A 26,964-nucleotide genomic window follows, 5' to 3' on the forward strand; every position below is an offset into this window, starting at 1 on the left:
AAGACCTACAAGACCTTTTAGAACTAACACCCAAAAAAGATGTCCTTTTCATTATAGGGGACTGGAAGGCAAAAGTAGAAAGTCAAGAAACACCTAGAGTAACAGGCAAATCTGGCCTTGGAATACAGAATGAAGCAAGGCAAAGGCTAATAGAGTTTTGCCAAGAGAATGCACTGGTTATAGCAAACACCCTCTTCCAACAACACAAGAGAAGACTCTACACATGGACATCACCAGATGGTCAAAACCAAGATCAGGTTGATTACATTCTTTGCAGCCAAAGATAGAGAAGCTCTATACAGTCAGCAAAAACAAGACCGGGAGCTGACTGTGGCTCAGATCATGAGCTCCTTATTGCCAAATTCAGATTGAAATGGAAGAAAGTAGGGAAAACCACTAGACCATTCAGGTATGATCTAAATCAAATCCCTTATGATTATACAGTGGAAGTGAGAAATAGATTTAAGGGACTAGATCTGATAGATAGAGTGCCTGATGAACTATGGAATGAGGTTCGTGACATTGTACAGGAGACAGGGATCAAGACCATCCCCATGGGAAAGAAATGCAAAAAAGCAAAATGGCTGTCTGGGGAGGACTTACAAATAGCTGCGAAAAGAAGGGAAGCGAAAAGCAAAGGAGAAAAGGGAAGATATAAGCATCTGAATGTAGAGTTCCAAAGAATAGCAAGAAGAGATAAGAAAGCCTTCCTCAGTGATCAATGCAAAGAAATAGAGGAAAACAGAATGGGAAAGACTAGAGAGCTCTTCAAGAAAATTAGAGATACCAAGGGAACATTTCATGCAAAGATGGGCTTGATAAAGGACAGAAATGGTATGGACCTAACAGAAGCAGAAGATATTAAGAAGAGGTGGCAAGAATACACAGAACTGTACAAAAAAGATCTTCATGACCAAGATAATTACGATGGTATGATCACTCACCTAGAGCCAGACATCCTGGAATGTGAAGTCAAGTGGGCCTTAGAAAGCATCACTACAAACAAAGCTAGTGGAGGTGATGGAATTCCAGTTGAGCTATTTCAAATTCTGAAAGATGATGCTGTGAAAGTGCTGCACTCAATATGCCAGCAAATTTGGAAAACTCAGCAGTGGCCACAGGACTGGAAAAGGTCAGTTTCCATTCCAATCCCAAAGAAAGGCAATGCCAAAGAATGCTCAAACTACTGTGCAATTGCACTCATCTCACACGCTAGTGAAGTAATGCTCAAAATTCTCCAAGCCAGGCTTCAGCAATACGTGAACCGTGAACTTCCAGATGTTCAAGCTGGTTTTAGAAAAGGCAGAGGAACCAGAGATCAAATTGCCAACATCTGGATCATCGAAAAATCAACAGAGTTCCAGAAAAACATCTATTTCTGATTTATTGACTATGCCAAAGCCTTTGACTGTGTGGATCATAATGAACTGTGGAAAATTCTGAAAGAGATGGGAATATCAGACCACCTGACCTGCCTCTTGAGAAATCTATATGCAGGTCAGGAAGCAACAGTTAGAACTGGACATGGAACAACAGACTGGTTCCAAATAGCAAAAGGAGTACGTCAAGGCTGTATATTGTCACCCTGCTTATTAAACTTATATGCAGAGTACATCATGAGAAACGCTGGGCTGGATGAAGCACAAGCTGGAATCAAGATTGCCGGGAGAAATATCAATAACCTCAGATATGCAGATGACACCACTCTTATGGCAGCAAGTGAAGAGGAACTAAAAAGCCTCTTGATGAAGGTGAAAGTGGAGAGTGAAAAAGTTGGCTTAAAACTCAACATTCAGAAGACGAAGATCATGGCATCTGGTCCCATCACTTCATGGGAAATAGATGGGGAAACAGTGGAAACAGTGTCAGACTTTATTTTTCTGGGCTCCAAAATCACTACAGATGGTGACTGCAGCCATGAAATTAAAAGACGCTTACTCCTTGGAAGGAAAGTTATGACCAACCTAGAGAGCATATTGAAAAGCAGAGACATTACTTTGGCAACAAAGGTCCGTCTAGTCAAGGCTATGGTTTTTCCAGTGGTCATGTATGGATGTGAGAGTTGGACTGTGAAGAAAGCTGAGCACCGAAGAATTGATGCTTTTGAACTGTGGTGTTGGAGAAGACTCTTGAGAGTCCCCTGGACTGCAAGGAGATCCAACCAGTCCATTCTAAAGGAGATCAGCCCTGGGTGTTCTTTGGAAGGAATGATGCTAAAGCTGAAACTCCAGGACTTTATAGCTACCTCATGCAAAGAGTTGACTCATTGGAAAAGACTCTGATGCTGGGAGGGATTGGGGGCAGGAGGAAAAGGGGACGACAGAGGATGAGATGGCTGGATGGCATCACCGACTCGATGGACGTGAGTTTGAGTGAACTCCGGGAGATGGTGATGGACAGGGAGGCCTGGTGTGCTGAGATTCATGTGGTTGCAAAGAGTCGGACACGACTGAGCGACTGAACTGAATTGAACTATATACCAGGTACTGTGCTAAAAAGGTTAGGCCATCTAACTTAACACATTATTAACTGGGGATTTTTGTAGAAATTAACACCTGTGGCTGGTGATCTATTATGTAAGGGAATACTGATATGTCTTCAGTCAAATGTAAAGTAATTTTCCTCCAATTAAAAAATTTAAAAATATAACATTCGGGTAACAAGACATATTAATACGTCTCTGGTCAATCATGAGTTAATATACTCAGAGAGATGAAGTGACTTACTTACCTAAGCTCATTCAACTATTAAGAATCAGATTTAATAGAGAACAGACTTGTGGTTGCCAAGGTAGGGGGTGGGGTGCAGGGGGTTAGGGGAGGGAGGGAATTAGAGTTTTGGATTAGCAGAAGCAAACTATTATATATAGGATGGATAAATAACAAGGTCCTACTGTACAGCACAGGGAACTATATTCAATATCCTGTTTCAACCATAATGGAAAAGAATATGAAAAAGAATATACATATGTATAACTCTGTCACTCTGCTGTAGAGAGGAAATTAATATAACATTGTAAATCAATTATACTTCAATAAAATCTAAAAACAAACCAAAAACTAATAGACTTTTATCCATGATTTAATTTCATGATTTTTGCCTAATTATTTGGAAATAGAGAATACAACATTCATTTATTTAGGTTTTGAAGTAATATTCATAACATTTATAGATCTTATGACCTGAAAACAATTTTAATACATTAGATAATATACAGTAAAATTAAAAAGATAAGTAGATCTAAATTTTCAACCAAGGAGTAGCTGATTCAAATGGTCATCATCTTCCATTATATTACACTGAGGACAGGATAAACTGACAATACTAAACTCGTCATATTTATGATCCAAACCACACAAATGTTAAACCAGAAATGAAGAGGTTTAGAGAATGATGAAATTAGTACCTGTGATTTCCTGTTTTTAGTTAATTCAACTTCCTTATGTGAAAAGCATCATCTTTTCCTATTCCTTCCATTTGCCCTAGAGATGTTACCCCTGACACTTTTATATTCTAAATTTACTACTCACGGTATTGGCCTGACTATGGCTGAGGTCTCCAAATTCTCTTGGGAGGTCTTTTCCTTCCAATATGCATTGAGCTTCTGGGCAAGGGCATTTATTGTCAACCTGAAAAAAAAAAAAAAAAAGAAAGAAGCATGTCAATGCTAAGAATTTGTTGAATAATTTTGTAATCTTTAAGATGCTCCCACTTAACGGAAACCAGCCATTTAGAATATTCAGCATAGGTTTGAACATCTACACTTCAAGCAACTAGGATGGGAATCTACTGCCTTTGTAAATTATGTGTCAAAATGACAAAGTTCATAATGTTGAATAGTCACTTTGGTTGAAAAGATAAGATGGTCAGTTCAGTTCAGTTCAGTTGGTCAGTCATGTCCGACTCTTTGCAACCCCATGGACTGCAGCACACCATGCTTCCCTGTCCATCACCAACTCCCAGAGCTTGTTCAAACTCATGTCCATTGAGTCAGTGATGCCATCCAACCATCTCATCCTCTGTCGTCCCCTTTTCCTCCCACCTTCAATCTTTCCCAGCATCAGGGTCTTTTTCAATGAATCACTTCTTTGAAGCAGGTGGCCAAAGTATTGGAGTTTCAGCTTCAACATCAGTGCTTCCAAAGAACACCCAGGACTGATCTTCTTTAGAATGGACTGGTTGGATCTCCTTGCAGTCCAAGGGACTCTCAAGAGTCTTCTCCAACACCACGGTTCAAAAGCATCAATTCTTCAGTGCTCAGCTTTCTTTATAGTCCAACTCTCACAGCTACACATGACTACTGGGAAAACCATAGCTTTGACTAGATGGACCTTTGTTGGCAAAGTAATGTCTGATTTTTAATATGCTGTCTAGGTTGGTCATAGCTTTTCTTCCAAGGAGCAAGTGTCTTTTGATTTCATGGCTGCAATCACCATCTGCAGTGATTTTGGAGCCCCTGAAAATAAAGTCTCTCACTGTTTCCACTGTTTCCCCATCTATTTGCCATGAAGTGATGGGACCAGATGCCATAATCTTAGTTTTCTGAATGTTGAGTTTTAAGCCACCTTTTTCACTCTCCTCTTTCACTTTCATCAAGAGGCTCTTTAGTTCTTCCTCGCTTCCTGCCATAAGGGTGGTGTTATCTGCATATCTGAGGTTACAAATCCTAAAAAATACTGTGTTCTCCACATTTTAGAATCACAGTGAGGGGAAATGACATTAGATACAACGACAGAAGACTACACTGCAGATTAGTAGTTGGGGAGTTATTCAACTGTCAGATCACTACACGTAAACAATTCAGGACCAAGTTCAAAGTCAGAGGATCAAATATTGCACCCTACCTATTACAAATCAATCAAACAGTAACTTAAAACACGTCTATATAGTTCTTCTTTATCCAAATGCTGATCATAGCAGTTACAGCAGCAATAGGTAACAAAGTCCCCTTTAACCTTCTATGACACAGCTGTTAGTAGAGGCTATGCCCCAATTATGGCTCTTGCCCTTTCTCCTTTATCTCTCTTCTTAAGTGAACAGCAGCAGGCCCAGGGTAAAACAGTATGATGTGTAGAAAATCTGAATTTTACTTTGAAAAACTGGCAATTTCTAGTGACAAATTTCTGTTTAATTTTACAATTCAGGATTACAACTTAATGTACAGCTGTGCATACATACTTGAAATACTACAAATTTAGCATTTTTAAAAAATCTCTTGACTCCTCAGATAACTCCCCAAAGATTCTGTAGACCTTTCCTTAAGAGGAATTCTTCCTTAACTCCACCTTGCTCATATTAGATTCTGACTACACAGAGAAGATTAAATGAACTTTCTTATAAACTCTTATTCCCTCCTCTGACCTACCAGCACACCGACCTCTATGTTTATATTCTTTCCTGAAGTCACAGATGAAGAATTATTTCTTGCTTTCTATTAAAGTTTTATTTAAAATCTACTTTTTAAAAAAGATTACAGGGGCTTCCTTTGGTGGTCTAGTGGTTAAGAATCTGCCTGCCAATGCAGAGGACACCAGTTCGATCCCTGGTCTGGGAAGATCCCACATGCTGAGGAGCAACTAAGCCCATGCACCACAACTACTGAGCTCATATGCTGCAACTACTGAAGCCCACATGCCTAGAGCCTTTGCTCCACATCAAGAGAAGCCACTGCAATGAGAAGCCTACGCACTGCAATGGCAAATGAAGCGTAGCCCCTGCTCACTGCAGCTAGAGAAGACCCACGCAGCAATGAAGACCAAGCATGGTCAAAATTAAAAAATAGTTAAATAAATAAAAAAGACTGCATGGGATTCTGGAAAGCTGGTGGAGTAGGAGGCAGGAATCTGTCTTCCCAAAAAGACTATTTACACTGGCTGCTGCTGCTGCTGCTAAGTCGCTTCAGTCGTGTCCGACTCTGTGTGACCCCATAGACGGCAGCCCACCAGGCTCCCCCGTCCCTGGGATTCTTCAGGCAAGAACACTGGAGTGGGTTGCCATTTCCTTTTCCAATGCATGAAAGTGAAAAGTGAAAGTGAAGTCGCTCAGTTGTGTCCAACTCTTTGTGACCCCATGGACTGTAGCCCACCAGGCTCCTCTGTCCATGGGATTTTCCAGGCAAGAGTACTGGAGTGGGGTGCCATCGTCTTCTCCGTTACACTGGCAGAACCTGTCTAATGTAACCATTTGGAATTTTGGAGTCTATCGAATGCTTATAATTTCCAGGGGAATGCTTGGATGACAAATTGGGAAATCTCAGCTTTTAGCACAGTAGTAGTTACCCATCTCCTACCCTAGCCCCATGGCAGATGGCTATGCACACATTTCAAAAGTAGCTTGCAGGAACCAGGACAGGCAAAAAGGACCTCTCCCTCCAAATATTGGGGATCTGTGCTCTGATCTCTGTTTGCTGCTTCTGCTCACAGCATCATGTAACCCCATGGTAACCCCAAAGAAAATAGCTATAAATATATACAAAAGGAAATGAGAAGAATTCAAATGTTTCACTTCAAAAAAATCAACTAAACATAAAAGGTGACAGTAATACAGGAAATGAAGGACAAAATATAAGATGTATAGAAAACAAACAGCAAAATGACAGACATCCTTTCTTATCAGTAATTACTTTAAATGTAAATGGATTAAACTCTCTATCAGAAGACAGAGATGGGTGAAATGGGTTTTAACAAAAAGGCCAAAATATATGCTCTCTATGTGAGACTAATTTTACATACAAAGACACACAGTGAAAATGAAGGGATAGAAAAGGATATTCCCTGTAAATAATAACCAAAAGAGAGCAAGGGTAGCTAGCTATTTAATATAAGTATCAGACAAAATAGACTATAAATTGTAAGAGCTAAAACACTGAAGCAACCTGTGTCCACCGATAAATGAATGAATAAGCAAAGTATAGTACATACAAACAGAAGAATATTAAAAAAGGAAACTCAGCCTTTAAAAAGTAAATTCTGACATATGTACAACATAGATGCAACTTAAGGACATTATGTTAAGTGAAATAAGTCACAAAATGAGAAATACTGTGTGATTCCACTTACATGAGGTACTTAGCATAGTCAAATTCATAGAGACAGAAAGCAGAATGGTGGGAATGAGGAGTTATTGTTTAATAGGTACAGAATTTCAGTTTTGCTAGATGAAAATAGTTCTGCAGATGATGGTGGTTGTATGGTAAGGGAGTTAGAGAAGGCGAGGTTCGGAAAAAGAATGAGACCAGCACTTTACAGGAACAGATCACCTTTAATGAGGCCAGAAGGGGCAGCAGTCAGATTAGTGAGCTGCTGCACTAACCCAAGAACAGAGTAAGTATATATAGGCACGTATGTGGAAATCTACTGTCTTACGGGGGCCTGTTCTTCTCCAAGGTTGTTTGGAGTAGTTATCTCTTAAATGGCTGGGGCAAGGAATTCTGGAGATCGGCCAGAGGCTGGACCGGCTGGGAGATGGACATAATCAACCTTAATGTCCATTTTTTTTCCTTCGGGTGAGAGAGTTCTTTGTTTTGCATAGAATGGTGGGGAGGACCCAGAGGGGAGTTTTAACTCCAGGCTATTTTGAGCCATGTAACTTTCCTTCAGTGGTGATGGTTGCATAACAATATGAATGTACTTAATACCGCCAAAATGCACATTTAAAAATGGTTATGATGGTAATGTTATGTGTATTTTACCACAATTAAAAAAAGGAAAAAAAGGAAATAGATTATGTGGTCATTAGGGGTTGAAGAGGAGGGGAAATGAGGAGTGACTGCTAATGGACAAGATGTTTCTTTTTGAGATGACGAAAATGCTTTAGAATTAGATAGTGGTGATGGTTGTACGGACTTCCCTGGCAGCTCAGACAGCAAAGTGTCTGCCTACGACGTGGGAGACCCGGGTTCGATCCCTGGGTCAGGGAAGATCCCCTGGAGAAGGAAATGGCAAGCCACTCCAGTGTTCTTGCCTGGAGAATCCCATGGATGGAGGGGCCTGGTGGGCTCTAGTCCACATACTTTGTGAATATACCAAAACCAACAAAGTAGTCATTTTTTAAATGGTGACATTTATGGTACAGAGTAAAATTTATCTTTTTAATGTGTAGTTCTATAAGTTTTAACAAAGGCACATGGTCGTGTAAATATTAATACCAGCTCAATCAAAACACCATTATCATAAATTTTGAAACTCCATTCCTTCTTGCAAAAACCTGGTTTGATTCCACTGTTCTATTAATCTCTTTCCTTTCACTTCCCCAATCCTGGTATATGTGGTCTATATCCACTATCTTCTCTTCATACTCCTGTCTTAATCCCCTACAATCTAACTATTGCCATTACACGAAATTGTTCCTTTTCCCAATCTCATTATTCTATCTGACAATATCTACTAAATTTGAGATTTTAAAGTGACCTTTGAATCTTCCTCTCCTTTATTTTCCTTATCCCATTATTAATATATCACCAAATTTTAAAATCTTTTTTTCATAGTATCTGTCATATATTTTGGAGAAGGAAATGGCAACCCACTCCGGTGTTCTTGCCTGGAGAATCCCAGGGATGGGGGAATCTGGTGGGCTTCCATCTATGGGGTCGCACAGAGTCGGACACGACTGAAGCGACTTAGCAGCAGTCATATATTTCCTTTTTCACAGCAGTCTTATTTCAGACCTTCACCTCACATCTAGATTATTCAAATAGTATGTACTTCTTTTTAACCTATCCTGCACCTTGTTTCCAGGTTTATCAATTGATATAATTCATGTAAAGCACTTTATAAGCCATAGAGCAGTATATAAGTATTATATTCTTAAGACACAATTATTTCAAGTCACCCCTCTATTCAAGAATAAACAATGAATTCTCATTGCCTAAAGTATCAACTACTCTAGCCAATGTCCCTCTAAGACAGAAATTCTCCAACTGTCTTGGTTCATGGTACCTGTAGTGTCTCAAGTTTTTCACGGCACCCTTAGGTCTCAAGAAATATGTACTAGTTGCATTTACTCTTAAACAGTTATATACAAATAATAAGTATGGACTAAAATGTAGTGTCCACCTGAAAATATATATATTAAAATATTTCTATTTCAATCTTAAATAGCCACAATTACGTATAATGGAATGGGTATGCCTATTGGATATCAAACAACTGTTCAAACCTTGGAATCAAATTGGACACAACATCCCTAATTTCTTATTCAACACTGATTTTTTTGTGTATTGCTTGCTTTTTATCACAGTTAATCACAAAAAATCCAGATTCACAAAGATACAATGGAATCAAAAGTAATTAAATATTTTTATACCTAGAAGTGTGGTGTTAGCATAATAAATACCTAAAAATGTAGAAGTGGTTTGGAATTGGGCAGTGGGGCAGAGGCTGGAAGAATTTGAAGAACATTACACAAATTGCCTGGATTGCCTTGAATAGACTGTAGAAATATGGATGTTAAACACTCCACTGGTAGGGTGCTCAGAAGTGCAGATCATGGTAGAAAAAAACACAAACTTCCTCAGAGTATATCTAAGTCACTGGGAACAGATTGTTAGTAGAATGATGGATGTTAAAATTGTTGCTGGTAAAGGCTCAGAAGGATATTAGCAACATGTTATTAGAAAACTTGTTATGTAGTGGCAGAAAGCTTAGCAGAATTGGATCCAAGACAAGGTGGAAAGCAGAACTCCTAAATGACAAAACTGGACATTTAGTTGAGGAAATTTCCAAGTAAGGTGCTAAAAGTATGGTCTAGTGGCTGCTTCGGAGAAGGCAATGGCACCCCACTCCAGGACTCTTGCCTGGAAAATCCCATGGACGGAGGGGTCTGGTAGGCTGCAGTCCATGGGGTCGCTAGGAGTTGGACATGACTGAGCGACTTCACTTTCACTTTTCACTTTCATGCATTGGAGAGGGAAATGGCAACCCACTCCAGTGTTCTTGCCTGGAGAATCCCAGGGACGGGGGAGCCTGGTGGGCTGCTGTCTATGGGGTTGCACAGAGTCAGACACGACTGAAGCGACTTAGCAGCAGCAGCAGCAGTGGCTGCTTGCTTACATAAAATGTGAGAAGAAAGAAATAAACTGAGGGAAGAACTGTTCAATAAAAAAGGAACCAGGACTTAATGATTTTGGAAAGTCTCAGCTTATTCAGATTGCAAAAGATGCTAAAATGTAAATCCAAGACAGTGGCTGGACAACCTTTTGCTAATATCTTAGGAAGATCAAAAGGTCAAAGCACTCAGTCATACAAAAAGTTCTCTGAAAAGACTGAACATATTAGATCTCCACCACCATCTCAGCAGAAGAATAGAAATAGGACTATCTAAGAAAGATCTGTCAAGAATCTCTTGTCTGAATGAGTATCCATGATATATACCTGAGACCCACAAGGTTCTTGAGAATGGTACATTATCATGTCAGTGTATGGCAAAAACGACTACAATATTGTAAAGTAATTAGCCTCCAATTAACATAAATAAATTTAAAAAAACCCTGCTAAATTGGCCTGAAAGGGACAGAGAGAGTGTGAAAGAAGGTTGTTGGACCCCCAAAACTCTACAGTCAAGAAACAAGTTGAAACAAGATGAAACTACTCAGCTACAAATACACGCTTGTGTGTGTGTTTGTGTTCAGTTGCATCCAACTCTTTTGTGACCCCATGGACTATAGCCCACTAGGCCCCTCTGTCCATGGGGATTTTGCAGGCAAGAATACTGGAGTGGATTGCCATTTCCTCCTCCAGGGAACCTTCCTGACCCAGGAATTGAATCCATGTCTCCTGCATTGGCAGGTGGATTCTTCATCACTGAGCCTCCTGGGAAACACACATAAATACATGCTATCCTTCAAGAAAAAGGAAAGTCGAGTCTGCGGGTGGAGCCATGAGGACAGAATAGAGCCTTAAATCCAAAGGGTGGAGCTGAAAGCCCCAGAAGAGTATTTCCAGGCCTTGAAATTTAATGAAGTTAGCTTGCCTGGATTCCTTTTTCTGTCAAATTTTCTCCCTGTTTGAACTGGAACATCTCTAATTGGTATCCTATGCCTGTCCCACCATTGTATTTTGGAAGCAAAATATAAAAAAATTTTAAAAAGACACACACCTGCATATAGAGAGGAATTTTACCCCACGATGCATCAGACTCAGTATCATTCATACTTGATTTAGATGAGATTTGGGAACTGTGAGTTGAGGACATTAAAAACTTAGACTAAGTTGCTCTAAGAGTTGAGACTTTGGGGGATGCTGGGATGGGATAGATGTATTTTGCATGTGTGATGTAAGTGGATCTTAGGAGGCCAGAGAGCAGATTGTCATAGCATAATAATGGTCCTTCAAAGATGTCTATGTCCTAATCCCTGAAACCTGTGAATATATCAGGTTACATTTCAAGGGGGAAATCAAGTTGCAGGTGGCATTAAGCTTACTCATCAGCTGACCTTAAGACAGGGAGATTATCTTGAATTACCAACACAGTCATAAGGGTCCTTAAAAGTGGAAGAGTGAGGCAGAAGAGTCAGAATCAAACGAGATGTGATGACAGAAGCAAGGTCATCAGAGTGATATGATATGAGGACCCAACCCATCATTGATGGCTTTGAATGTGGATGGAGGAAGAGGGCCATGGGTCAAGGAATGCTGGCAGACTCTAAAAGCTTGAAAAGCCAAAATAGATTCACCCCTAGAGCCTCCAGAAATAAATGCAGCTTTGCCAACACCTTGATTTTAGCCCAGTGAGATCTGAGATGGACTTCTAACCTACAGAACTCTAAGCCAATAAATCAGTGTTGTCTTAAGGCGCTAAGTTTGTGGTAATTTGTTATGACAGCAACTGAAAACAATTTCTACTGCTTATAGGCAAGAGTCAAGTACCACTGTACTCCCCTCAAAAATTTTAAATATCCCATGGCTCCCCTGTGACTTCATTATGTGCAGCTTGGCACACAGTTTGGGAAGTGGGGCTTTAGGGAAGGGGTCAACAAACTACAACCTGTGGGCCAAATCCAGGCTGCTGCCTGTTTTCATAAACAAAACTGTACTGAACACAGACATGTTCATTCCTTTACTTATGTCTGTGGCTGTGTTCGTACTACAGCAGAATTGAGTACTTTCATACTACAGCACAACTGAGTAGTAGTGACAGAGCCCACACCACCTATAAAGCTAAAACTATTTACTTCCCGGCCCTTCACAGAAAGATTTGCCAATCCCTGCTTTAGGATAGGGCCCTATGTTATTCTTCCCATTCCGAGTTTCTGTCATTGCCTGATTTAGCTCCTGCTATAATTTCATCCTGGAATTCCCCTCCATCCCTTTTTTAAACGCTGTATCTTTAAGGCAAATCTTAAGTCACACTGTTTACTTAAAACCTTCCATATCTGTTCTATCAGCAAATGTTTCCTGTACCATACCACTTAGTTCCAAATAATCAAACAGTTTATTGCTCCGTTTCATGTTGGTAACAATCCGTCATTACAATTAGACCGTGAGCTCCTCAAAGACAGCAACTGTGTCTCGAATATCTCTGGAAAATTCCACAAAACCTAGCCACTGTGCCATGCACCAGTGAGGTGCTCAGTTAGTATGTGTTGATTGCATTTCTTAAGCTGAAATTCACTCTAAAAATGTTGTAAGTTTGAGCCCTGGTAGTTGCAGCTGAAATTTGATACCCACAACTATTAAAAGTGATATTACAAGTGATTTATTTGTAGACATTCCAGCAGTGTGATGGCTGAAACCTCTTTTAGCAGTTTTGAAATCTATAATAAATACTCTTAGGATGAGTTTGTGATGGCAGACAATCTTCTCTAATCACCCTCTCAAATTCCCTCATATATTAACAAAACACTTTTTTCAGTGAATATAAAACAGAATGGAAAGGGAAATGATGTCAGAATTGGGGTGAGTTACACAAATTTCTCATCCTCAGAAGACTCTGTATGCAGGACAGTATACTAGTTTTCTGTTTTTAATAAAATGTGCAGCAGATATTAAGCTACTTAAGCCGGAAGTCCCATATATTTAACTGAATAAACCTACTCTCTATGGAATACCTCCATTTGGATTCCCCTGCCATCACCTAAAACTCATCATACTGAAATGAAACATCACAAACCAAGAGTCTAATACCTCTAAAATTTAAAAGGTAGATGCAGGGGTGGCAGAGACGGCATAGGAGGATGTTACATAGCTTTAGTATCTAACATTTGGATTTCACAAATCTCAACTATTTGGTTAATCACCAGAAATTCACTACTCCTTTCACTCAAGAGAAATAGAATGACTCGGCTCTGGACTTTTGCCAAACTGATGTCATTCCTAAATTTTCATTCTTGTGAGTCAAGTCCGAATCAAAGATCTCCATTATGGGCCAGACTCATGTTTAAAAGACTATTTTACTTAAATTAAGGGCAGACAGTTACCATAATCACTGAGTAGCCCTAGGGACCAAGAACCAATTACCCTGAAATTAATCTGAGGTTGTCATCCAAATAGTTATCAGTCTGTCAAATATTAAACCTAAAATTCTTATGGTTTTGTATAAATTAAGGCACAACATTTAACTAATTTTATTATAGTTTGGACACAAAACAAAAAAAGATTTGGGGAATTACTTTCCCTCCACTCTAACAAAAGATTTGCTGCTGAGATTTCAAGGAAAACAACACCAAAAGTCCTCACGCCTTCTTTCTCCATACTCCCAGAACACCCTTTGCCCTTTCACATACTTTCCTCTGCTTAGAATGTCCTCTCCCCGCTTTGTTCACCTAGCAAACTCCAACTTTTCCTTGAAGTTTCAGCTCAAATGTATTCTGCTTTGTGAAGCGTTCCTTGACTCCTTTAGGCTTTATTTAAAGCTGCTTCCCATTTGGCATACAACCCTCATTAATACAATTATTTTATAGGTATTTCACTTTCTTATTTACATACAGGGGCTTCCCAGGTAGTGCCAGTGGTAAAGAACCCACCTGCCAATGCAGGAGAAATAAAAGATGCTGGTTCAATCCCTGGGTTGGGAAGATCCCCTGGAGGAGGAAATGGCAACCCACTCCAGGATTCTTGCCTGGAAAATCCCATGGACAGAGAAACCTGGCGGGCTACAGTCCATGGGGTCACAAAGAGTCGGACACGACTAAATGCTGTGTGTGTGACTTAACACACACACAGCATTTACATATATCTCATCCCCACTCTAGTGTTCTTGCCTGGAGAATCCCAGGGACGGGGGTGCCAGGTGAGCTGCCGTCTCTGGGGTCGCACAGAGTCGGACACGACTGAAGCGACTCAGCAGCAGCAGCAGCAGCATCCCATTTGTTCATAGGCATCTAGGATTCTTAACTTTCATTCTTATGTCCGTAATGGCAGAGGGGATATCTCATAATACTTGATGAAAGAAGAATGTATGATCTATCCCTCCCTACAAGTTTTAAAACAAACTATTATACTCTGGCTTTAACAACTCCTTTGTCTCCTAAAAATAAATGAATGAAATACATAATGGTATTTGTAGCAACATGGTTGGACCTAGAGAGTGTCATACTGAGTGAAGTCAGACAGAGAAGAAATAGCATATGATACCCTTTATATGTGGAATCTAAAAAGAAATGATACAAATGAACTTACAAAACAGAAACAGACTCACAGACTTATGGTTGCTTGGGGAAAGGATCGGGGGGAAGAGATAAGTTACGGAGTTTGAGATGGGCATGTACACACTGCTATATTTAAAATGGATAATCAACAAGGAACTACTGTATAGCCCATGGAACTCTGCTCAATGTTATGTGGCAGCCTGGATGTGAGTGGGGTTGGGGGGAGAATGGATACATGAATATATATGGCTGAGTCCCTTTCCTGTTCACCTAAAATTATCACATTTTTTGTTAATCAGCTATTTCCCAATACAAAATAAAAAGTTTTTAAAAACTGTTTCACCATAAGTATTTTACTAAATAATCCCTATACGCTTTCCATAATTTTTAAAGTTTATTTCAATTGGGCTCCATACATCATGCATCAGTGAGGTTTAATTTAAAAATCAAATCATTTTATTTATAATCTTAGAAAATAGATTTGAAGGAATTCTCAGTTAACTTATCTGGCTGGTTTTAAGAGATGATTTTAGAGTTTTCAGAGAATAGAATCATATCTGAACAAACCATTAGAAACACCTCAGGTTGGGAGTGACTCACCGGTACTCCTTGGTGTATTCAAAGTCTTGTTTATTGTAGGCAGGTTTTAAGAAATTGCACTCAATGACTCCAATTACTCCCACACCTTCTCCATGAGTTGGCTTAGAAGAAAAATAGTAATTTCAACACTTACATTAATGTTGACTGCCTAGAGGCACTTCCTTTTGATTCCAAACAATAACAGAAAGGTTATATAACATTCACGGGCAAGGAAAGGCCAGTAATATCTAGAGAAACACTGGGAATTTACTCTAATAGACTGCAAATATTACAGTGAATTGGAACCTATGCCAAATTTTAGGGCAGAGATTTTCAAACTGTGATCCATAGATTCCCTAGGATTTTCCAGGAAAACTCTACTTCACCCATGCTACTTCAAGGCACTTTCATCTGTTTTATATTAAGGGATTGCCATAAGATTCCATTTGAACAAAGAATGATAATACTAAAAAAAAAAAATTAAGGTTATATACTCCTGTTCTAAGGAACTAAAACCAAACTCCATCTGAAAAAAATTAAGGATGCTATGTAATCATCACACTCTATTAAAATAAAACAATGTTTATATATGTAAGGCCACAAACAACTGTGAAAGAGTCACACCTGTAGTGATTAATTACAAGTTGATACGAAAGATTTTTGGACTTAAAATCATTTTTGTATTCTTTAATGGAAGGAACTGAGTCAAAGTGTAATTAGACTGGCACACAAACAAGTTGTATAAAGATGATACAACAATGAAAAGAAATACAGGCTGCAAACTAGCTCTCCTGGGTCGTATGTAAAACCTTGTCCTACTGTGTAACATAAAGCAGCTTATCATCCTTTGTGCATTAGCAATCTTATCTATAAAATAGGGATGAATGAGATACTTATGGATGTTACCACTTTAAGTTGTCATTAAAACTTGAAGATGATGGTAATATTTCTATACTTCAATTATAAAGCACTTTTGTATGATTTATTCCATTTAAATCTCTCAACTCTGTAAACTCTAAGGTAGGTAGAGCAAGTAAAACTACTATTGTTTCCATTTTACAGGTAAGAAAATTGAGCCGCAGGGAAATTAAACAATGTAGCCAAGGTTACATGGCTTTTAGTTGGAAAAACTGGGACTCAAATCCTGGTCATCAAACACTAAATTTTATGCACCTTCCACTTTGCCTTATTGTCTCCACAAGAAAATGGAAAGCGCTACCTCAAACATTAGTAAACTTATACACGTGGCAGAGTTGCTGGTGCTCTCATTCTACCTCTTATTAACAGTGACCTAAAAAATGCATTCAGTAAAGCTCCTGGGTTAACATTTATGAAGAATGATAAGTAGAAAGAGCTTCTGAACATAAGACAGCTCACTGGTAACACAGAATTCCATGATCAGATTTAACTACCATCTCAAGGTGGCAGTAAAAAGCTATTCATTAGTTTATCACTTTTGCAAAATTTAAATCCTCTTCCTACTCTTTTCAGCCTTCTATGACAAAGAAACATTAACTACTCACCTTTACCTGGCACCCCACCTTCTCAAAAGACTTTATGAGGCGGTTGTTATGATACATCATTACTCCAAACTGGTTATTATCCTTGCAAGAGAACCCAAAAGTTATTTTCACCTGCTTATTCTGAGAAGAAAATCATTAAGGAGACAAACACCAGAGGCTTTAGCACACAAAATTTTGCATTATATTATAGCAAAAAAACATCAACCACCAGTGTATATGAACTGGTACAAACTTTTTACAAAGCATTTTAAAAATCTGTATCAACAGCTTTAAAAATATTCTTAACCTTTGACCACGTAATTCTATTTCAGGAATTTATACTACAGAAATAGTGAGAGAAGACCATAAAGGTTTATGAGTTATAGAGATTTATCAATGATTTATAACAGCTTAAAAAACAAATAATTTATATGTTTGACAATAAGGGAATGACTAAATAAATGTTAGTGTAGCCACATGGTCTGTTACACAGTTCTTAAAATTATGCCCTTAAAAAATATTTGGGAATATTAGGAAATGTTCAGAATATAATAAGTATCACTGAAAAATATGTACTATAAATATATGCATAAAAAGACTATAAGAAAATATATCAAAGTATCATCAGTGATCTAAAAATTCATAAAACACAAAACATTACCTAACCTTTGCTAACTGCCTAATTTACTACTAAATACATGGCACAACACAATTAAAAGCAATAAGGCATGTCCAGCTAGTCATACAAAACACAATGAAAGCAAAAGCACAAGGAACAAAATCACTTTCAAAAGTAAAGGACAATAATTCTGCTGGAAGGCACACTAATCCTGTTGTAATCTATTTCATGGGAAGAAGTTAACAAGCTTGAATAAATGAAACAAAGAGAACTAATTATACATAAACATGAATAATTATGAATTTTTAGCAAGTCCTATTTGATTTAAAAATCAAGGTAAGGGAGTGAGAAAGATAAAGGGGAGAGAAAGAAACCGAGATTTTCATTAAAACAAATACTAAAAGAAATCTTCATGTCTAAATGAGTTAAAATTTTTGTTACTTTTTCAAAAACTGATCTCCATTATCATCTCTAAGTAACAAGCTACTTGCATCAAATCCATGTGATAAATGGACCAGATATGATATGAAGACATGACATAAGTGATACATAACACAGTAATATTTGGCTCACAACATCTCATGTTCTGGTCTCCAGAAGCCCAAATCAAACCACAAGTAAGACCCCATTCCAATGCAAAAACGAAATAGGGCAAAACTGCCCAAAACAAAAAACCAAAATTCTATACCACAAAATTAACACTTTAAAGATAAAGACTGTCAAATTGTTTCCGTTATACACTTTTAAACTCTAAATTATGATGTGGGAGTACACTGGAGTAGGAGGTTCCCAAATTATTATGAGGGGAAAGCACAAGAGGGGAGAAGAAGCCTTTGATAACAGGAATAAATAAGTTAGCATCAGTATCTTTTCCCTCAGTGACCTTTAGAGAAATTTTATTAGAAATTACATTTTACTCATAAAAAGCCTCTTGATGAAGGTGAAAGAGGAGAGTGAAAAAGTTGGCTTAAAGCTCAACATTCAGAAAATGAAGATCATGGCATCTGGTCTCATCACTTCACAGGAAATAGATGGGGAAACAGTGTCAGACTTTATTTTTGGGGGCTCCAAAATCACTGCAGATGGTGACTGCAGCCATGAAATTAAAAGACGCTTACTCCTTGGAAGAAAAGTTATGACCAACCTAGATAGCATATTCAAAAGCAGAGACATTGCTTTGCCAACAAAGGTCCGTCTAGTCAACGCTATAGTTTTTCCAGCGGTCATGCATGGATGTGAGAGTTGGACTGTGAAGAAGGCTGAGCACTGAAGAATTGATGCTTTTGAACTGTGGTGTTGGAGAAGAGTCCCTTGGACTGCAAGGAGATCCAACCAGTCCATTCTAAAGGAGATCAGCCCTGGGATTTCTCTGGAAGGAATGATGCTAAAGCTGAAACTCCAGTACTTTGGCCACCTCATGCGAAGAGTTGACTCATTGGAAAAGACTCTGATGCTGGGAGGGATTGGGGGCAGGAGGAGAAGGAGACGACAGAGGATGAGATGGCTGGATGGCATCACTGACTCAATGGATGTGAGTCTGAGTGAACTCTGGGAGTTGGTGATGGACAGGGAGGCCTGGCGTGCTGCGATTCATGGGGTCGGAAGAGTCAGGCACGATTGAGCAACTGAACTGAACTGAACTGAATAGTGAATTCATTTAGCCCAAATTCTAACAGGGGAAAGTAACTAGTTTAATGGGAAGGGAGGCTGAGAAGAGCTGAGGTATATACAGAATGAACGCTTAGAAGGTATCCTGATAGAAATCCATAAGAGAAAGAAGCTGAAGGCAGAAATATAGTATATCCTGAAACAGTAGTTGAAAAGCACTTTTTTAGACTGGTTCTGTTAAACTTAAGGCACTAAGATCCCAGCTCCATACAGTGATATTATAACTAATTTACCTACAGATGCTAATGATGTTAGCTCTGGCTTTGTTAAGCTGGGTGTGTTTAGGGTGTTTTGTTTTTTTTTTTAACTTTCATAGTAGACAAGGATTAATCCATCTGCTTATGAGTAACAACCTTATGGCTATTTAAAAAGGGAACAGCATTTTCTAATTTTTGGTCAAGGGAAGAAAGACAAAGTAAGCTAGATAATGCCTCTGATAAAGTAAACAGTGTGTGAACAGGTTTCTTGGGCCAAGAGCTGAGCTTATTACTAGAAAGTAAATGACAAGAGCAATTCTTCAAAAGTACTTATGAATTCTCATCCTTTCAAACACTTGTTTGGCCCCCAAATTCATAAACAAAGATGGACCTAATTTCCATAGTTTGCCTTAAGATTCCTCAAGTGTCTGAAATTCATTCCCAAGGCAATATGGGGGCAGAAGTGAAAGTGAGTAATTAACTTCTCTGAATGGCTGCAATTATGAGAAGTACAAGGAAATCCATGTCAAATCTGTTGAAGATTTCTCTCACCCTAGGTTTCCCATCTTCTAACTTCTATCAACATAAGTCTGGACTTCTTACAGCAAAACTCATAGCCTATCCAAAAGATGAACAAATTTAAGTCAACATTTTGCAAGAAATTTAAGTCAACATTTTACATATCAATTAATACGTAACAAAATTCCTGTACAAACCCAACAGCATGGATCATTCCTTACAGTAGAGATTCTCAAACTTGGTTACTCATTATAATCTGTGGAGGATTTTTAAATTAAGAAATATTTTTTTAAAAAAAGAGATTTCAGAATCTACTGAACCAGAATCTCTAAAGACTCAGGATGCTGTATTATTTTAATAATTTCCAGGTGATCTCTGATAAAACTGGTGCATAGGTTGGCTTTAGAAATATCTCCTTAGAATACAGTAAAAGAGGGCTTGTACTATAACACATTTTTTAATTGGAAAAGGAAAGATTTCTGTTTTTATGTGCCAACTTGGAAATCTAATCCTGAAGCAAAGAGGTCAGTTTCATGTAGTTGAAAGGATACTGTGAAGGTAGGTTTATATATATCATATCCTACATTGGCCAGGCTCTTGGCAATCATCTGGGTAGTCACCTTCTTCTGACGCAGAAAAATTTTCATTCGTGGCTTCATGTATAGGATGCCACAAAATGCCTATGGAACAGTGAAGGGAAAGTTATTACACAATATTGCCAATTCAGCTGACATCCCCATAAAACGCGGCTAGCATCTGAGATCCCATCTGAGCAAAGATTTGGCTCAGTTTGTATACTTTGTTATTCTACATCAACTCCCATACTAAGTACTGCTGACTATATTAGCTACACTGTTTGAGTGCAGACAGTGAAAAGGAATCCGAGTATAGGGTTAAAAGGTTGTCATCTTTATAAAGTAAAATTCTGTTCTGTAATATTTTCATGTTACAGGACATCTTACCTCTCATTGTTGAAGAAAAACCACTCTTACTCACCCGTAATGAGTACTCTGTTTCTGGCAGCTCAGAGGAAACGCCACCAGTCTCTTTTTCGTCTGTGCCAAAGTCTGTTACCAGGATATCATACTGATCTGTATCAAAGTCCAACTCAGACTTTCCATCTTTATTTCTGGGTAAAAGAGAGAAGTACCAATCTAACAAAAACTGGCTCCAAAGGACAAAAATGCACTAGGAACCCAAGAGAAAAGAAACAACATGAGCCAAAACTCAGATACCTATTTCTTCCCCTGACTACCAGTTCAAAGGAACTATGTCTTACTTGCTTTGAAGATCACACAATATTTAAGGGTATTTCCGGTCTAAACAATTCTGATATGTTTCATAGAGGTGTGATACTAAGTAGCAAAGGAAAGAAAAAAAAGTCAGGTGGGGATGTTTGTGATCTGATAAATCAAATGGCTACAGCAGCTATCCTTGATGCAGGGTCTTAATATAGAATTGTCAGGTAGGTCATTCCACATGATTTCCCCCAACTGAATAAACAGATGAATCAAAATCTACTCTTTCTAACTTCAGTAATAGTATAAGGACTAGTAAGATTTCCCCAGATCTAATTCTATTTCTTAGAAGAAAAAAAAAAGGTTGTGATAGAAACAACATATCCTTATTAGTCTTCTAGGAGATCATTTATATAATTGTCATTTAAATATAATAGTACTCATATTCCTTTCCCAAGGATATTTCTTCTCATAATCCCTTCAGGTCACTTAAATATGGTCTATTCCAAGACCCTAGGCTACATCACTAACAACTGCCAGGAGGAAAAAGGCAAGACTCATCTTTGTTACTGGAAAAAACTCCAAACAAATAATGGATTACAGAGAAAAAACATATATCAGAATAACAGTTCCCCAAATTTGTTCTGTGTAATGGCAGTCCCCCAAGATACTCTTAAATATGAAATAAAGATATAAAGTCTGTATAATCAAATAAAATTGGAGAGACAGTTTCTGATTTCCAAAGCCACCTCTAGCTCTAGGGACACCTTCTTCATACTTGAGGCTTCAGAGGCTCAGAGTTGCTGTGTTGAAAACATAGCTCCTTTTTCAGGGCTGAACCAGAGCCACTATCATACATATCCTGTATAAAGCTCGGGTCATTATAACAGTGTATTCTATATTTTCCAGGATAATCCTGATTCCTGCTACCCATCCCACTCTAACAAATGTACTCTGAGGAGATTCCTGTCCCCCATGGCCCTCACCATTCACTGTCCAAGGAAAAGAGGTCTGGAGAGACAGTTTTTTAAAATTTGGAAACTGCATACTATATTGCTCTCTTAAATATTTTCACTGTATGTTGAAATAATGTTAGCATATTAGAGCCTCTCAGAAGTGCTATAATAAAGTTATGTGGTAAGCTCTGTTTAAGTCAGCTCTTTCCAAAGTTATTTGACCATGGAATCTTATTTATGTAACACCTAGTACCATAAACTGAGAAACAATACACAAAGAGAAAAGTCTGCTGAAAATGCGTTTAAATCACTTGAAATGCTTCAAGAAAATGATCCTTTATAATATAAATTATATTACTTGAGGTTTTCCTAGTAGGACACAGGAGGATGTAAATTACCTTACTTTTTTTTTTTTTTTAATTCAAAGTACTTTCTATATGGACCACCACAGTTTTTTAACTAAGTTTTATCCAACTAAGAAATGAGGCAAAATACTTGACCTATGGAGAAAAAGAAGAATGAATATATCTGATACTGCATGAATATATCTGATACTGTATTCTATTAAACATAAAAGTAGCACTTCTATTTTATATTAAAGGCTTTTTGGTTTCAATGGACACTACTTCATTTAACATGACAAGGTGAGACAAATGACATATCCTAAACTATTTCTAGGTAGCTTTATTAGCTCTAAACATATGACCTGAAGTCAACTTCATTATAGTTCAAATTTATCTGCTTCAAAGATTTTTCTACTTCTGATCCAACTACTCTGAAAGCACAAATACACATGTCCTTATTATTTTAAGATTGTGTTGTGCTTTGTTACCCTAAATTTTCTTCCTTATACTTCATTTTCACTGTCAAATAGGTGAAATAACTATCACTGACCTACCTCTAAACAGTGTCTTTGAATACACAATAGATATTTATAATGGATTTGGAAGATTTTAGAATAATATTGAACTATCTTGATGGTAACAGCTTCAGGATATGTATACAGGTCTCCACATTATTAAGCTGCATATTTTACCACTAAGAAGCACTGTCTCAAACAGAGCTGTGGTTCTAAGAAAGTTAAGGAAAAGTATGCAGTGAGATACAAACATGTATCAAAATTTATCTACTCTGCTTCTCTATAGAAGAGATTTATTAAAATATGCTTCGTTGTATTGCTTCTGTTTATTAGAATCTATCACTCTTGGATACCATACCTGCGGATGTTCCAAATGAGAACACGAGTGCCTTTTTTGCCTGGGATGGCATCAAACTGGGATAGCAGGTCATTTTCACTGTTGAAAATTGAATAGTTCAAGATGGCTTCTAGGCTAGGCAAGGAATCCTCAGTAATAATCATTTTTTGTAAAACCAAGTATAGTCAAAGAAAAATTATCATCTTCAGAAGATGCTATCACAGGAAGATCTGCCTTTTGGGTTGCATGTTTAGACAAAATATAGACATAAAGATATAAAGCATGAACATTACTGCTTCCGAAGAAAGGGAAGCAGGCGGAAATGCAGAAAGATTCTAGAGACTAATACCAAAATCAGTTACCCCTGCAGAATATTGCTTCAAAAATTCCATGTAAATTAAGACGGTCCTATACTTAAGAAACAGATCAAAGTCTGAGTTTTTAGACTCTTTGGAAGCAATGAGTTCAAACTTTATTGCTATACTGTCTGCGTAAAGATAACCTGGTATCTAACAAAAATAATAGCTTGCTCAGTTACAGAAAAATCAGCTATTCAGCTGTCAGATAAGCTAATGAACAGTATGTTTCTAGGAGGGTGACACAAATATAACTACTTTTAAGGGGGAAAAAGAAGGCCCCAGGAACTGTACTGTAAGAGTGGTGAGGGGGTGGAGATAGTATATAGATCAAATCATATAACAATGAAAACTGCAAAATAACTAAAACATTTCTGTTTCTTCCAATGATCCATTTATTTTAACAATGTTTAATAGGGTGAAATTCTAGTTAAATTTAAGACATCTGAATACCTCTTTAAATATGAAAACTTTTGATAGCTGGATTTGACCTGAAGAAAGAGGTTTCTATCAAAATTGTCAGTTTAGACTAATTTTTAACTAACATTTCCCATTTCCAGAAAGGATATTGTTTTGCTGGTTGAATGGAACAATTGGTACAATAACTGCTTGGGCCTGGACGCATTCCAGATACGTCTGTGATAGGAGTCCAACAGTGAGAGTGCCCCCGTTCTTGGTGAAGACAAGAGCATCCTTTCCTAGCCGCATGGAGCCTGACTTGAAACCATTACCAAAAACTCCGATGGGACACTGGCTCTTCTTTATGACTTTATCTGTAAAGCCAAAGCTGCAATTACACAAGAAAAAAGAAATCAGAAGAAATCAGAAAGATAAAAGAGCATCCTAAGATAGGTAGGCCAAATGTTTGGCTTACAAATGAAGAACACTTGTAAAAAGTTCTTCCTTTTGGTATTTCTGGGCAAAACTATTAAGTGAAAACATAGGAAATAACCATGGGGTAATGGCACTGATTTTCCTGTGTGGTTTGTGTGTACATAAACACTTCCACTGCATTAGAGTCACATATTATAAAGGTAAAGGTAGCCTCTTTTCACTAACAGAGGCTATGGCACAGCTGCCTTTCTTGTTTAGATAAAAGAGCTCTGTTTGTTAATAGAAAAGTTAGGGGAAGATGAGCAGGGTAGTTATCTCAGAGTACACCTGAGAGAGGGTAACGAGAGTACCAGATACTGACACTAGTCAGAGGTATGAGGCAGAGTAGGCATCCCTAACCTGGTTATGTCACTCTCTAGAAATTGCAAAGTCAGAGGTTATGTATCTTGCAAATTTCAACTATTCACTCAAAGGATAACACTTCCAATTCTTACCCTCTGCTCCATCTGCTGGGACAGTTCATTGGAATGTGGCCAAGGGATAAAAATAGGTAGTTCTGCCTCTGAATATCAGCAAACAGCTGCAGTATAAAGTCTCTCGTGTTTTACTAAGGGCCTTTCACAAAGCCACCTCAACAATCTCTGCGGCCCCTTAGGATCAGCTTAATCTAGGAGCTAGATCCTTCCCCTTTCTTCTATTTCCATCCAAACACACAACAAAATGACCAAACCAAACAAAAATTAAAGACATGGAAAGCTAGAAAATAAGTATTACCTTCATATATCTTCTCTCATGACAAATAAAACTAATTTTTTAAGGACGAGTTCTCTCTAGATGGACTAAGTTTCCAAAATTGTACACTACCATCCATTCCATAAATATTTACTGAGCCCCTACTATGTCCTGTGCATCATGCTAAGCAGTGGAGACACAACTGTTAATATAAGAAACATGATTCTTGCCCTCACGGTTTACAGTGTAAGGAAAGATTTCGTATATTACAGATCAGATGTTTTTCCAACATCAGTAAAATAGATGCTTTACCTGCCATGGCTGAGCAGCTTGGCCTTGGCTCCAACTCTTTTAATTGGGGTGAAGTACAATCCCTGGGTTGGGAAGATCCCCTGGAGAAAGGAATGGCTACCCACTCTAGTATTCTTGCCTGAAGAACTCCATGGACAGAGGAGCCTGGATGGCTACAGTCCATGGGGTCACAGTCGGACACGAACTGAGTCACACACATACACACACCTGATTTCTACTTCCTGGAGGTGGGGGTTTATGTTTACTCACTAAGGAAGGAGGATCACCATTTCATTTTCAAGTGTTACAGGATACCATTGTGTCCCTTGAGATGAGACACTTTAAAAGACCTTTGTGTATCCAGCAAATAAATCCAATCACATAAAAAGGTAATTTCTAGGGTAGAACTTCCTTTGAAAATACCAAAAGAGCATTGAGCTTCTGCAGTCTATAGGCCTTAGCAATCCAGAAAGTAAACTTAAAGAAGCTGGTTAAGATTCAAGCATTCCTTTCCCTCCTGTGATAGAATTACCTAAAAACAACAGGGTTGTGAGGAGGATTAAATGTCACACTATGTGTATAATATAACTTACAAAGTAGTATTCAAACTTCAATTTTAAACTCTAGAAGTCATTCAGAATGGTCATATGCTATCATCTACTTCTACTTCAGATCTAATGCATATCTAAAACTCAGGGCTCTTTATAAACAGTAATCTTACCTACCATGTGAAATGGATCTACAGAGTTATTTGGACTTTAACCTTCTCTAATGCTACCAAGAAAATAATGCTTTATTTTCTTGGGCTCCAAAATCAGATGGGGACTGCAGCCATGAAATTAAAAGACGCTTGCTCCTTGGAAGAAAAGCTATGACCAACCTAGACGACATACTAAAAAGCAGAGACATCACTTTGCTGACAAAGGTCCGTCTAGTCAAAGCTATGGTTTTTCCAGTAGTCATGTATGGATGTGAGAGTTGGACCATAAAGAAAGCTGAGTGCTGAAGAAATGATGCTTTTGTACTGTGGTGTTGGAGAAGACTCTCGAGAGTCCCTTGGACAGCAAGGAGATCATACCAGTCAATCCTAAAAGAAATTAGCCCTGAATATTCATTGGAAGGACTGATGCTGAAGCTGAAACTCCAATACTCTGGCCACCTGATGCGATGAACTGACTCATTGGAAAAGACCATGATGCTAGGAAATACTGAAGGCAGGAAGAGAGGGGGATGACAGAGGATGAGATGGCTGGACGGCATCACTGACTTGATGGACATGAGTTTGAGCAAGCTGTGGGAGTTGGTGATGGACAGGGAAGCCTGGTGCACTGCAGTCCATGGGGCTGCAAAGAGTCAGACATGACTGAGCAACAGAACTGAACTGAATTCTACCTAAGCTTCAATTAGGTGGTCAAGGGAAAGTGGTGAAAATAGGGAGATTATACTGCTTCTTTAATTTCCTTACCATTTCTGCTTGTTCTGCCATCTATCATCTTTTCCCCTTCATAACTATAAACTTTCATTGTATTTTAGCTTATATGGTGGTGGTGGTGAAGTTGCTAAGTCATGTCCGACCCTTGTGACCCCATGGACCATAGCCTGCCAGTCTCCTCTGTCCATGGGATTTCCCAGGCAAAAATACTGGAGTGGGTTGCCATTTTATCCTCCAGGGGACCTTCCCAACCCAGGGATC

The 26,964-nt window shown here is 38.4% G+C and overlaps 1 protein-coding gene across 3 annotated transcripts in view; it reads right to left on the reverse strand.

Moving 5' to 3' along the window:
• MORC4 (MORC family CW-type zinc finger 4) overlaps positions 1-26,964 on the reverse strand; it is a 68,921-nt gene that overhangs the window by 28,134 nt on the left and 13,823 nt on the right. For all 3 annotated transcript variants that reach the window (XM_059883648.1, XM_059883647.1, XM_059883649.1), the window contains 7 exons: positions 23,983-24,201; positions 23,080-23,226; positions 20,665-20,797; positions 20,220-20,348; positions 16,687-16,806; positions 15,185-15,285; positions 3,531-3,629 (listed from right to left, as the gene is read on the reverse strand). In XM_059883648.1, the coding sequence (XP_059739631.1) occupies positions 3,531-3,629; positions 15,185-15,285; positions 16,687-16,806; positions 20,220-20,348; positions 20,665-20,797; positions 23,080-23,226; positions 23,983-24,201 (948 nt within the window). The remainder of the gene's footprint in view (positions 1-3,530; positions 3,630-15,184; positions 15,286-16,686; positions 16,807-20,219; positions 20,349-20,664; positions 20,798-23,079; positions 23,227-23,982; positions 24,202-26,964) is intronic.

This window comes from Bos taurus, chromosome X (assembly GCF_002263795.3).
Source record: "Bos taurus isolate L1 Dominette 01449 registration number 42190680 breed Hereford chromosome X, ARS-UCD2.0, whole genome shotgun sequence".
Lineage (NCBI taxonomy): Eukaryota > Metazoa > Chordata > Mammalia > Artiodactyla > Bovidae > Bos > Bos taurus.